The sequence below is a fragment of the Piliocolobus tephrosceles genome, chromosome 13 (assembly GCF_002776525.5).
Source record: "Piliocolobus tephrosceles isolate RC106 chromosome 13, ASM277652v3, whole genome shotgun sequence".
NCBI lineage: Eukaryota > Metazoa > Chordata > Mammalia > Primates > Cercopithecidae > Piliocolobus > Piliocolobus tephrosceles.
Genome location: NC_045446.1, coordinates 61976863 through 61990759, shown reverse-complemented (window position 1 = coordinate 61990759; position 13897 = coordinate 61976863). Strand labels below are relative to the sequence as shown.

General features: G+C 44.2%; 1 protein-coding gene across 7 annotated transcripts in view; it reads left to right on the top strand.

Annotated features, from left to right (window-relative positions):
* The window catches only part of LOC116418402 (short transient receptor potential channel 2), a 28774-nt gene that overhangs the window by 12350 nt on the left and 2527 nt on the right, over positions 1-13897 (top strand). For 6 of the 7 annotated variants that reach the window (XM_031933857.1, XM_031933860.1, XM_031933855.1 and 3 more), the window contains 4 exons: positions 8766-8848; positions 9092-9264; positions 10059-10131; positions 13769-13884. In XM_031933857.1, coding sequence (XP_031789717.1) covers positions 8766-8848; positions 9092-9264; positions 10059-10131; positions 13769-13884 — 445 coding nt within the window. The remainder of the gene's footprint in view (positions 1-8765; positions 8849-9091; positions 9265-10058; positions 10132-13768; positions 13885-13897) is intronic. The other variant, XM_031933861.1, reaches the window with a different exon arrangement.

Here is a 13897-nt window from a genome sequence, read left to right as displayed (position 1 = left end):
CAAACTTAACTTCGTACTTTATTTCTAAGTTACTGGGTGACTGTAGCTTTTATCAGACTTTTCCTCTGAGCACTGTAAGTCCCAAAGCTCCCATGTAGTTTCTCTGTCATTATTCCCTTAAACAAAGTTATATCTTTACATGTGTGTTCTGCAGTTTCATTTGTTCCCCTGCTTTTCTCCCTGTACAACACAATATAGGCATACCTTGGAGATGTTCCAGATTTGGTTCCAGATCATGACAATAAAGCAAGTCACACACATTTTTTGGTTTTTCAGTGTATATAAGCCAACAATTATCTGAACCTTCAGCAAGTCTCGCACTGTTGCCCAGGCTGGAGTGCAGTGGCGCGATCTTGGCTCACTGCAAGCTCCGCCTCCTGGGTTCACATTATTCTCCTGCCTCAGCCTCCCGAATGGCTGGGACTACAGGTGCCTGCCACCACGCCCGGCTAATTTTTTGCATTTTTAATAGAGACAAGGTATCACCGTGTTAGCCAGGATGGTTTCGATCTCCTGACCTCGTGATCCGCCTGCCTCGGCCTCCCAAAGTGCTGGGATTATACGCTTGAGCCACCGCGCCTGGCCAGCAAGTCATAATCTTTTTGCTAGTGGAGAATCTTGCCTCAGTGTTGATAGCTGCTGACAGATCAGGGTGGTTATTGCTGAAGGTTGGGCTGGCCATGGCAATTTTGTAAAATAAGACCGTTAAGTTTGCCACATCAATCTACTCTTCCTTTCATGAAAGAGTTCTCTGTAGCATGTGATGCTGTTTGATAGCATTTTAACCACAGTACAGTTTCTTTCAAAATTTGAATCAATTCTCCTGAATCCAGCCACTGCTTTATCAACTAAGTTTATGTCATAGTCTAAATCTTTTTTTATCATTTCAATAATGTTCACAGCATCTTCACCAGGAGTAGATTTCATCTCAAGAAACCACTTTGCTCATCTATAAGAAGCAACTCCTCATCTGTTCAGGTTTTATCTTGAGATTGCAGTAATTCTGTCGCATCCTCATGTTCCATTTCTATTTCTAGTTCTCTTACTATTTCTTTTTTTTTTTTTTTTTTTCCGAGACAAAGTCTCGCTGTGTCACCCAGGGCTGGAGTGCGATGGCATGATCTCGGCTCACTGCAACCTCTGCCTCCCGGATTCAAGCAATTCTCCCACCTCAGCCTCCAGAGTAGCTGGGATTACAGACACACAGCACCACGCCTGGCTAATTGTTTGTATTTTAGTAGAGATGGGTTTCACCATGTTGACCAGGCTAGTCTCAAACTCCTGGCCTCAAGTGATCCACCCGCCTCAGCCACCCAAAGTTCTGGGATTACAGGTGTGAGCCACCGTGCCCGGCCTGCTTCTCATACTATTTTGTGTCACATTTGAAGTTACTTCCTCCCTTGAAGTCTTGAAAGCCCACAAGAGAGCTGGAATCAACTTCTCCCAAGCTCATGTTAATGTTGATATTTTGACCTCCTCCCATGAATCACCAGTATTCTTAATGGCATCCAAGATGGTAAATTATTTCCAGGAGGTTTTCATTTGCTTTCCTAGATCCATCAGAGGAATCACTATCTATATGACAGCTATAGCCTTACAGAATATATTTCTTAAATAGCAATGCTTGAAAGTTGAATTACTCCTTGATCTGTGGGCTGCAAAATGGATGTTATGTTAGTAGGCATGAAAACAACATTAAGCTCCTTGTTCATCTCCATCAGAGCTCTTGGCTTAGATGCAGTACCAGTGAGCAGAAATGTTTTGAAAAGGAATCTTTCGTTCTGAGTACTAGGTTTCAACTGTGGTTTTAAAATATTCAGGAAACCATGCTGTAAACCGATGTGCTGTCATCCAGGCTTTGTTTTTCCATTTACAGTGCACAGGCAGAGTAGATTCAGCATAATTCTTAAGAGCCCTAGGATTTTTAGAATGGTAAATGAGCATTGGCTTCAACTTAAAGTCACCAGCTGCATTAGCCCTAAAGAGAGAGTTAGCCTGTCCTTTGAAGCCAGGCATTGACTTCTCTTCTCTGGCTATGAAAGTCCTCGGTGGCATCTTTTTTTTTTTTTTTTTTCTTTTGAGACTGAGTCTTGCTCTGTGGCCCAGGCTGGAGTACAGTGGCGCAATCTTGGCTCACCACAACCTCCACCTCCCAGGTTCAAGCAATTCTCCTGCCTCAGCCTCACGAGTAGCTGGGACTACAGGCACACACTACCACACCCGGCTAATTTTTGTATTAGTAGTAGAGATGCAGTTTCACCATATTGGCCAGGCTGGTCTCGAACTCCTGACCTTGTAATCCACCCGCCTCAGCCTTCCAAAGTGCTGGGATTACAGGCATGAGCCACCACGCCTGCCCGGCATCTTCTTTCAATAGAAGGCAGTTTCATCTACATTGAAAATCTGCTGTGTAGTGTAGCCACCTTCATCAATGATCTTAGCTAGATCTTCTGGGTAACTTGCTATAGCTTCTCCATCAGCACTTGCTGCTTCATCTTGCACTTTAATGTTAAGGAGATGGATTTTCTTCCTTAAACTTCATGAACCAATCTCTGCTAGCTTCAGACTTCTCTTCTGCAGCTTCTTCACCTCCTTCAGCCTTCATAGAATTGAAGAGGGTTAGGGCCTTGCTCTGGATTAGGCTTTGGATAAGTGTGTATCATGGCTGATTTGATCTATCCATACTGTTAAAACTTTATCCATGTCAGCAATAAGGCTGTTTTGCTTTCTTATCATACATGTTTTCACTAGAGTAGCACTTTTAATTTTCTTCAAGAATTTTTTCAGCTGGATGTGGTGGCTCACGCCTGTAATCCTAGCACTGTGTAAGACAGATCCCTTGAGCTCAGGAGTTCAAGACCAGCCTGGGCAACATGGCAAAACCCCGTCTCTACATAAAATACAAAAATTGGCTGGGCCCAGTGGCTCATGCCTATAATCCTTGCACTTTGGGAGGCCGAGGCAGGCGGATTGCCTGAGCTCTGGAGTTCAAGACCAGTCTGGGCAATACGGTGAAATCCCGTCTCTACTAAAATACAAAAAATTAGCCGAGTGTGGCAGCATGCACCTGTTGTCCCGGCTACTTGGGAGGCTGAGGCAGGAGAATTGCTTGAACCCGGGAGGTGGAGGTTGCAGTGAGCCAAGATTGTGCTGCTGCACTCCAGCTTGGGCGACAGAGCGAGACTCCATCTCAAAAAAAAAAAAAAAAAAAAGGATAATATAGGGACAAGGTAGACAACTTACTATTTACATGACTAAAATCATGTAAGTCACCTAATTCCTGAGCCTCAGAGCCTCAGATTTCCTCATCTTTAAAAAAAAAAAAAAAAAAGAAACAGGCATGGTGGTACACATCTGTAGTCCCAGCTACTTGGGACTGAGGCAGGAAGATCACCTGAGGCCAGGAGTTCGAGGCTGCAGTGAGCTATGATTAGTGCAGCTGCATTCCTGCCTGGGTGACAGAGCGATTCCCTGTCTCAAAACCAAAAAAAAGTTTACCATCTTATGTGAGCACAATTCGTGGCACCCCCAAAACAGTTACAATAGTAACATTAAAGATCACTGATCACAGATCACTGTAACAGATGTAGTAATAATGAGAAGGTTTGAAATGTGAGAATTACTGAAATGTGAGAATTACCAAAATGTGACTCAGCAACAGGAAGTGAGCACATACTGTTGGCAAAACGGTGCTGATAGACTTGCAGCGTTGTCACAAATCTTCCTTTTTTTTTAAGCACACAGTATCTATGAAGCACAATAAAATGAAGTACGCCTGTACTCCTTAGATAAGATATATGGATTTCTAGCCCTGAGGTTATATCAATTTACTTCGATTTGCTCAACCAGGCTTCTAGTTTTTTTCTTAAGCCTATTCTGACTCCTCTTGCTTTGTTGTTACACTTGTTTATCTTTCTAAGCCAGTACCCTCCATCATATTTCATTCATAAAAAAATGAGTGTTTTATCATACAAAGCTAGAGTCATGGAATTTTAGAGATCATCCAGCCCCCACCATCTCATTTTCCATCTCAGATAGGAAAACTTTTATATGTTCAGAGTCCTACCGTGAGTCAGAACAGCATAAGGACTAGGTCTCCTGTTCCTACACTCTGCCTACACTACACACTCTGCCTCTTGTGTACACAAGAAACTTTCTTAGAAGTTTCAAACCTTTCACAACCAAAAGAATCCCAGTTCACACGAGCGAACTTCACAAGAGTCAATCCTTTTGAGGTTCCTGAGAAAACGAAGAGGCAGCACGGGGAACAGAAAATGAAGTTAGAGCAGAAAGAACAAGAGTAGATCCTTTTGTCGTGCAGTTTTAGGAGAGATCCAGAGAGATAAGACAAAGTCAAGTTTGATCTGAGACTACTCTTCCACTGTGGAAAGGGCTAAAAAATGTAAAAGGACCGACGGTGGCAGTTCGGTGTGCCCTACCAGGTTCCACTGCTGCAGTGCTAAGAGCTGACATGAGTGGAGCTCGATCTCTGTGATCCTGCCTAGCCAATAAAATGAAGCTCCATGAGATTAGGAACCTGTCTGTCTCGTTCTGTAATGCATTCCTGGCACCTAGAACATTGCCCAGAGCAAAGTAGCCTTTTAGTTTAAATGTTCATTATATAAGTGACCTTTTAAAGGGGAGTTGTAGATAGAGTCACCATAAAACTTATCATCCAAACCAGGACACTTTAAGGGCAAAGGAGAATGCTATTAATAATTACACTAAGTCCAGGCACAGTGGCTCATGCCTTTAATTCTAGCACTTGTGGAGACCAAAGTGGGAGGATCATTTGAGCCCAGAAATTCAGGACCAGCCTGGGCAACATAGCGAGATGCTGTCTCCACAAAAAATTTATTTATTTATTCTTTTTTTTTTTTTTTTTTTTTTTTTTGAGACAGAGTCTCACTCTGTCACCCAGGCTGGAGTGCAGTGGTGCGATCGATCTTGGCTCACTGCAAGCTTCTTCTCCCAGATTCATGCCATTCTCCTGCCTCACCCTCCCCAGCAGCTGGGACTACAGGTGCACGCCACCACGCCCAGATAATCTTTTGTACTTTTAGTAGAGATGGGGTTTCACCGTGTTAGCCAAGATGGTCTCCATCTCCTGACCTTGTGATCTGCCCACTTTGGCCTCCCAAAGTGCTGGGATTACAGGTGTGAGCTACCATGCCCGGCCAAAAAATTTATTATTTATTATTTATTTATTTATGAGACAGGGGCTTGCTCTGTCATCCAGGCTGGAGTGCAGTGGCGTGATCACTCACTACGACCTCCACCTCCTGGGTTCAAACGATCCTCCCGCCTCAAACTCCCAGTAGCTGGAACTACAAGTGCATACTACCAGGCCCAAATAATTTTTTTTTTTTTTTTTTTAAAGACAAAGTTGGGGCGGGCGCGGTGGCTCAAGCCTGTAATCCCAGCACTTTGGGAGGCCGAGACGGGCGGATCACGAGGTCAGGAGATCCGAGACCATTCTGGCTAACATGGTGAAACCCCGTCTCTACTAAAAAAAAAATACAAAAAACTAGCCGGGCGAGGTGGCGGGAGCCTGTAGTCCCAGCTACTCGGGAGGGTGAGGCAGGAGAATGGCGTAAGCCTGGGAGGCGGAGCTTGCAGTGAGCTGAGATCCGGCCACTGCAGTCCAGCCCGGGCGACAGAGCGAGACTCCGTCTCAAAAAAAAAAAAAAAAAAAGACAAAGTCTCACTCTGTTGCCCGGGCTGGAGCACAGTGGCATGATCTCGGCTCACTGCAACCTCCCACCTCTATTTTTTACAGAGACCAAGGTCTCACTATGTTGCCAAGGCTGGTCTCAAACTCCTGGGCTCAAGCAGTCCTCTTGTCTCAGCCTCCCACTGTGCTGGGATTACTGGCGTGTGCCACCACACCCAGCCTCTACAAAAAATTTAAAACTTAGGTGCAGTGACTCGTGCCTGTAATCCCAGCACTTTGGGAGGCCAAGGCGAATGGATCGCTTGAGCCCCGGAGTTTGAGACCAGACTGTGCAACATAGCAAAACCCCATCTCTACAAAAAATAACAAATTAGGCATAGTGGTGTACGCCTGTAGTCCCAGCTACTCAGGAGGCTGAGGTGGTAGGATCGCTTGAGCCTGGGAGTTCAAGGCTTCAGTGAGCTGTGATTGTGACATTGCACTCCAGCCTAGGCAACAGAGCTAGACCTTGTCTGAAGAAAAAAATAAATAAAAATTAGCCAGGCATGGTGGCCCGTGCCTGTCGTCCTAGATACTTAGGAGGCTGAGGTAGGAGGATCACTTGAGCCCAGGAGATCGAGGTTGCAGTGAGCCATAATCATACCACTACATTCCAGCCTGAGTGACAGAGTGAGGCCCTGTCTCAAAACATAATAATAATAATTATTATTATTTTTATACGGAGACAACAGATACAAAGTAGGACTGTTCCAGGCAAACCAGTACCTATGTTCACCCCAGTTTTAGGATAAACAAAAGTTTCTCAGGGTTCTTTTCCATTTTGGCCATCTACATTACCCTGCACTTCTAGGATCGTGGTGGGATGGAGGTCAAAGGGAGTCAACAACTGCAGAGCCTTGTCAGAAGGGTATTGAACATCAGCAGCAGGGTGAAACATACATGCAGGTACTTCGTGAAACTGTAGTGAAGGAAATGACCTGAAACATTTCAGCAAGAGACAGATGGTACATGTAAGCTGGGATTACAGATTGATGGCACTCAGTTTTATAATTTAGGATGCCTAAAACGTCATAGACTTTTTTTCTAATGAATCATTTTAATTGGTATGTTACAGTGAAAGCAAAACATAGGGCTTTTAACTCTGTGAAATGGGGTTATTATGATCACCAGTTTTCTCGTAAGAAAAGCACAGAGAAATTTAGTGGCGTGCCCCAGGTCACACTGCCAAATAAGTCTTGGAGTGGATTTGAACCCGGGCCACTTGATTCCAACTAATCTTTGCTCAGAAGCTAATAATTAATCATTTTGTAATAATTAATTTCCTGATAATCTCACTTAGAGTTAAGGTTAAAATAAACTATCTCTACACACCTATCTAGTTACCCTTTCTAGTAGCATTCACTATAACATTCATGAGACAAGGTAAAGAAAAAATGAAAAAACTGGAAAATTAAAGAAAAAATGTCAGGATTGTTGCTAGGTCCAAGAAAAGATTGTAATGGTAATTAGAAAATATTAAAGAGTTAATGAGAATGAAAGTACTACTCAAGCTTGTAGAATGAAGCCAAAGTCATGCTTTACAAGAAAGACATTTACCTTTAAAATAACCTGTGATAGAAGAATCAGAGTTGAAAATTAAAGACAAAAATTTTTTAAGGTAAGGGAAAAAGGAAATTTCAATAAATTAAAAAGGAAAAAGGAATTAGGAGGCCGGGAGCAGTGGCTCACGCCTGTAATCCCAGCACTTTTGGAGGCCGAGGCAGGCAGATGACTTGAGGCCAGGAGTTCAAGATCATCCTGGCCAACATGGCAAAACCCTGTTTCTACTAAAAATACAAAAATTAGCTGGCTGTGGTGGTGCACGCCTGTAATCCTAGCTACTCAGGAGGCTGAGGCACAAGAATCGCTTGAACCTGAGAGGCGGAGGTTATAGTGAGCTGAGATCATGCCATTGCACGCCATCCTAGATGGCAGAGTGGGACTGTGTCTCAAAAAAGAAAAAATAATTAGGGACCAGGTGCAATGGCACATGCCTGTAATCTCAGTGGTTTGGGAGGCCGAGGAGGGATGATCGCTTGAGCCCAAGAGTTTGAGACCAGCCTGTGCAACATAATGAGACCTTGTCTCTACAAAAAATTTTTTTTAATTAGCTGGGCATGGTGGCATGAGCCTGTGGTCCCAGCTGCTCGAGAGGCTGAGGTGAGAGGATTGCTTAAGCCCCAGAGTTCAAGGCTACAGTGAGCCGTGATCCTGCCACTGCATCCCAGCCTGGGTAGAGCAAGACCCAATTTTTTTTTCTTCTTTTTATTTGAGACAGGGTCTCACTCTTGTCACCTTGCTGGAGTGCAGTGGTGCAGTCACAGCTCACTGCAGCCTTGGCTTCTGAAGCCCAAGCAGTCCTCCCACCTCAGCACCTCAGCCTCCCAAGTAGCTAGGACCACAGACATGTACCACCATGCCTGGCTAATTTTTTTATTTTTTTGTGGACAGGGTCTCACTATGTTGCTCAGGCTGGTCTGAAACTCCTGGGGTCTAGCAGTCCTCCCACCTTGGCCTCCTAAAGTGCTGAGATTACAGCCATGAATCGATGTACCCAGGCTGAGATCCCATCTCTTTTTTAAAAAGTAGGGGTATAATCACAGATAAATTGAATTTTGACAAAGAATTAAGAAACCAGCATACTACGGTATAAATAAAATCTCTATGCAGAAATTATTTGGGAGATTATTGCACATAGACATTTCTGGAGCAAGGAGGTTATAAAATGCTGGTGATAGGTATGGTGGCTAATGCTAGAGACATGATATCTATATGCATACATACACACACATCTCTTTATAGATGGCTAGAAATTGTGGCTAAAATTGGTAGGTTTTTAGTTGCAAGTTAACAAAATTGTTCACAAAATAAATCATACTAAAAATGAAACAATATTATTTGATAATATTTAGAAGGAAATAATGAAATTAATGTCCCCAAAAAGTTCAGTCATTTGAGTAGTTTGACAGTTTGAGTAGGCCCTGGCACTAGGTAGCAGTGTCCCCTGGTGGTGAATCTTGGTATTTCATATTTCTCAATTTTTTTTCCTCAGGGTTCTGATGCTCAGGAGTCTGGTCCTAGCCCCTGGCTAGCTAATCCTTCCATCCGGACGACGTTCTTCCCACATCCCCATACGTATGTACTTGACAGAGTGGAAGTCTCCCAGCCACCTCTCAGATCTTTCTCCTGGAAAAGAAATGCTATCAAGTCACTGACAAGCACACAAGACCAGCCTGGGTTCACCAAATTAATCACATACTCTAGGCCTAACCCTATCTGTATATTAAACTAGCTTTCTTGCTTAAATGCCATTGACATGAGTGAGCAGAGTAAGACCTATATTTCAAGTGGAACCAAGTACTCTCTGTTTCCCTGCAGGGATACCAAGGAAATTTCAGAGCTCAGGAAGATCCTAACACAGATGCAGCCAGGGACTCTGGGGCGTTCAGCCCACATGGTGCTTTCTGCTGCCCGCAGGGTGCCTCCAGTCAGTGTGGCAAGCCCAAAGAACAACCATGCAGAACCAGGTTCCAGTCCTCCAGAAAGGGCAGGTGAGTCCACATGACCTGTTCCTTCCTGTCCCTAGCAATGTCCTTCCTCCCTGAATCTACCATTGCTCTACAGGGATGGCTCACTAGTGGGACTTCATGTGATAGAAAAGATAATTGTTGGTGTCTTGTTACCAGAAGACAAATCAAATATTGTATACTAATTGAAAGAGCACTGGCCTAAGAATCAGCAATCCTTATCTCTTTGGGTCTCAGCTGTCTACCACAGAAGGAAAGATGTAGTTTATTATTTTAAGAGAAAGAGACTAGAAAGGAACTCATAATTTTTGGGCATCTGCTATAGGCTGGGTCCTGAAGCTATGAAAGCACTTTAAAATATATTAAATGCTATACAAAGTGTTTCATAAATTCAGGATAACCAGACGAATGGAGGTTGATAGTTTTTATTGTCACTCATTTGACAGATATTTATTAAGCATCGTTTGTGCCAGGCTCTGTGCTAGGCATCAGGGATACCACAGTAAATAAAATAGCAATGCTCCTTCCCTAGTGGAGAAACACATGTCAGTGTCACACAAATAAATTTAAATCTTCAAACTGTGATGAGTACTGTCAAGGAAAAGCATAATTGGATGGCTGGATTCAGATTAGAGAATCCAGAAAAAGTGCTGCATAGGAATTAGCATTTCATCTAAGACTTGGAAGAGTGAGAAAGGCACATTCTTTGCCTCCAGGCAAAGAGGGTAGAAAGAATATTCTTAGAAGTAACATCATATGTGAAGACTGTATTGTTTAAGAGTTAAGACTGTTTTGTTTAATGAGCATTTCTAATACAGAGCCCAGAGCAGAGGAGCAAAACTCTGAGAATGATGTGGGCAGAATGAAAAGAAGGAAAGTGCAGCACCAAAGGTAAGTAGATCAACATGAAAGACCCAAATCACCTCCCCAAACCTTATTGCCCTTTTGCAGCTATCCTTTCCCCCTAGTCTTGTTTCATTAAGATCAGAGAGTATCCTTGTGTCTGGGTTTAACCTGTGGGTCTAGACCTAAGGGCACTGAAGAAAAGATATCCTTGTCCACATGTCAGGTTTGGAACTAGGCAAAGAGGCAATCCTGTAGTGAACCAGAATCTGAAGATGAGTATGCTGTATTTCATGGGCTTCATCAAAATCTAAATCTTTGGCTGGGCGCGGTGGCTCATGCCTGTAATCCCAATACTTTGGGAGGCCAAAGTGGGTGGATCACCTGAGGTCAGGAGTTCAAGACCAGCCTGGCCAACGCGGCGAAACCCTGTTTCTACTAAAAATACAAAAATTAGTCGAGTGTGGTGGTACATTCCTGTAATCCCAGCTACTCGGGAGGCTGAGGCAGGAGAATCGCTTGAACCCAGGAGGCGGAGGTTGCAGTGAGCTGAGATCACGCCATTGCACTCCAGCCTGGGCAACAAGAGTAAAACTCTTGTCTCAAAAAAAAAAAAAAAAAATCTGAATCTTTTCTGCTTCAAAGGACACTGTCAAGAAAGTAAAAGACAACCCATAGAATATGGAGGAAAGTATTTGCATATCACATATTCAGTAAGGCTCTTTTTTTTTTTTTTTTTTTTTTGAGACGGAGTCTCGCTCTGTTGCCCAGGCTGGAGTACAGTGGCCAGATCTCAGCTCACTGCAAGCTCCGCCTCCCGGGTTTACGCCATTCTCCTGCCTTAGCCTCCTGAGTAGCTGGGACTACAAGCGACTGCCACCTCGCCCGGCTAGTTTTTTGTATTTTTTTTTTTTTTTAGTAGAGACAGGGTTTCACCAGGTTAGCCAGGATGGTCTCAATCTCCTGACCTTGTGATCCGCCCGTCTCGGCCTCCCAAAGTGCTGGGATTACAGGCTTGAGCCACTGCGCCCAGCCCAGTAAGGCTCTTTTATCTAAAATATATAAAGATCCTTTACAAGTCAACAATAGAAAGATACCCTAATTTTTAGAATGGATAAGGAATCTGAATAGAATTTTCTCCAAAGAAGATGTATAAATGGCTATTAAGCACATAGAAGATGCTCAACATCATTAGCCATCAGAGAAATGCCAATCAAAACCCCACAATGATGATTTCACACCTGCGAGGATGGATGTAATAAAAAAGATGGACAATAACAAGTGTTGGCAAAGATATGGAGAAATTGAAACTCTCATACATATTGCCAGTGGGAATGTAAATTAGTGCAGCTGATTGGAAAACAGTTTGGCAGTTTTTCAAAATGTTTATATGGAGTTACCATATGACCTAGCAGTTCAGCTCCTAGGTGTATACTTCCAAAGAATTGATAACAGGTGTTCACACAGAAACTTACAGGCAAATGTTCAGAGCAACATTATTAATAATAGCCCAGAACGCGGTGGCTCAAGCCTGTAATCCCAGCACTTTGGGAGGCCAAGACGGGCAGATCATGAGGTCAGGAGATCGAGACCATCCAGGCTAACACGGTGAAACCCCGTCTCTACTAAAAAATACAAAAAATTAGCCGGGCATGGTGGCAGGCGCCTGTAGTCCCAGCTACTCAGGAGGCTGAGGCAGGAGAGTGACGTAAACCCGGGAGGCAGAGCTTGCAGTGAGCTGAGATGCGGCCACTGCACTCCAGCCTAGGCAACAGAGCGAGACTCTGTCTCAAAAAAAAAATAATAATAATAGCCCAGAAATTGAAACAACCCAAGTGTCTATCAGCTGATAAATAAAATGTGGTATATCTATGCTGTGGAATATTACTCTGCCATAAAAAAGGAATATAGTACTGATACCTGCTCTAACATGGATGAACCTTGAAACCATACTAAGTGTAAGAAGTCAGTCACAAAAAACCATATAGTATATGATTTCATGTCCAGAATAGGCAATTCCAAACCACTAAAGTAGATTAGCAGTTGCCAGAGTCTGGTTCAGGCTTTCTTTTCTTTTCTTTCCTTTTTTTTTTTTTTTTTTGAGACAAAGTGTTGTTCTGGCACCCAGGCTGGAGTGCAGTGGCACAATCTCAGCTCACTGCAACCTCCACCTCCTAGTTCAAGCCATTCTCCTGCCTCAGCCACCCAAGAAGCAGGGACTACAGGCGTACACCACCACGCCCAGGTAATTTTTGTGTTTTCAGTAGAGATGGGGTTTTGCCATGTTGGCCAGGGTGGTCTTGAACTCCTGACCTCAGGTGATCCATCTGCCTCGGCCTCCCAAAATTCTGGGATTACAGGCATGAGCCACTGCGCCCAGCCTGGGTTCTGGGTTTCTTTTGGGGATAGTGAAAATGTTCTGGAATTACATGGTTGTGGTTACAGAACTCTGTCAATACAGGGTTTTGAACTGAATGTATATATATATAAACAATTGAAAATTGACGGACTTGTGCTTTCTCACCCAGTCTGGAGTGCAATGGCATGATCTTGGCTCACTGCAACCTCAGCCTCCCAGGTTCAAGCTGTTCTCCTGCCGCAGCCTCCCAAGCTGGGTCTACAGGTGCATGTCACCACACCCAGCTAATTTTTGTTTTTTGTTTGTTTGTTTGTTTGTTTGAGATGGAATTTTGCTCTTGTTACCCAGACTGGAGTGCAATGGGGCAATCTCAGCTCACCTCATCCTCTGCCTCCCGGGTTCAAGCGATTCTCCTACCTCAGCCTCTTGAGTAGCTGGGATTACAGGCGCCCGCCACCACGCCCAGCTAATTTTTGTATTTTTAGTAGAGACAGGGTTTCTCCGTGTTGGTCAGGCTGGTCTCAAATTCCCAACCTCAGGTGATCCCCCCACCTCGGCCTCCCAAAATGGCGGGATTACAGGCGTAAGCCACTGCGTCCGGCCTAATTTTTGTATTTTTAGTAGAGACAGGCAAATGTTGGCCAGGCTGGTCTCAAACTCCTGACCTCAGGTGATCCGCCTGCCTTCACCTCCCAGAGTGCTGGGATTACAGGCGTGAGCCACCACACCTGGCCTTGAATTTATATTTTTTTTTTTTTTTTTTTTTTGAGACGGAGTCTAGCTCCGTCGCCCAGGTTGGAGTGCAGTGGCCAGATCTCAGCTCACTGCAAGCTCCGCCTCCTGGGTTTACGCCATTCTCCTGCCTCAGCCTCCCAAGTAGCTGGGACTACAGACGCCCACCACCTCGCCCGGCTAGTTTTTTGTATTTTTTAGTAGAGACGGGGTTTCACCGTGTTAACCAGGATGGTCTCGATCTCCTGACCTCGTGATCCGCCCGTCTCGGCCTCCCAAAGTGCTGGGATTACAGGCTTGAGCCACCGCGCCCAGCCGAATTTATACTTTTAAAGAGTGAGTTTTATGGTATGTGTACTATATTTCAATTAAAAAATAATAACCCAAGGGCAATAATGGAATCTCTGTTCTCAGATGTTCAAAGGTTAAATGTCTTCCCTCACATCTGGTACATCAGGTGGGAAAACCAGGACCCCAACCCAGAGTTTCTAGGTCTACATTAACTCTTCTGCATTATTTTTGCTCTGACTCCAGGCTCCTTCAGCCCTTATGGCCTCTTACTAATAGCTGGTCTTTAACTGTTCTTTCTCACAGGCCTTTATCCAACTCTAATTCTCGGCCAAACAGGAGGGAGACAGCAAGAGCAAGGCAAAAAAAACAGGCCCAAAGGAGTGGTGACCAGGATAGTGGACTGTGCCCAATTTGTGCAGGTAAGATGCTTGT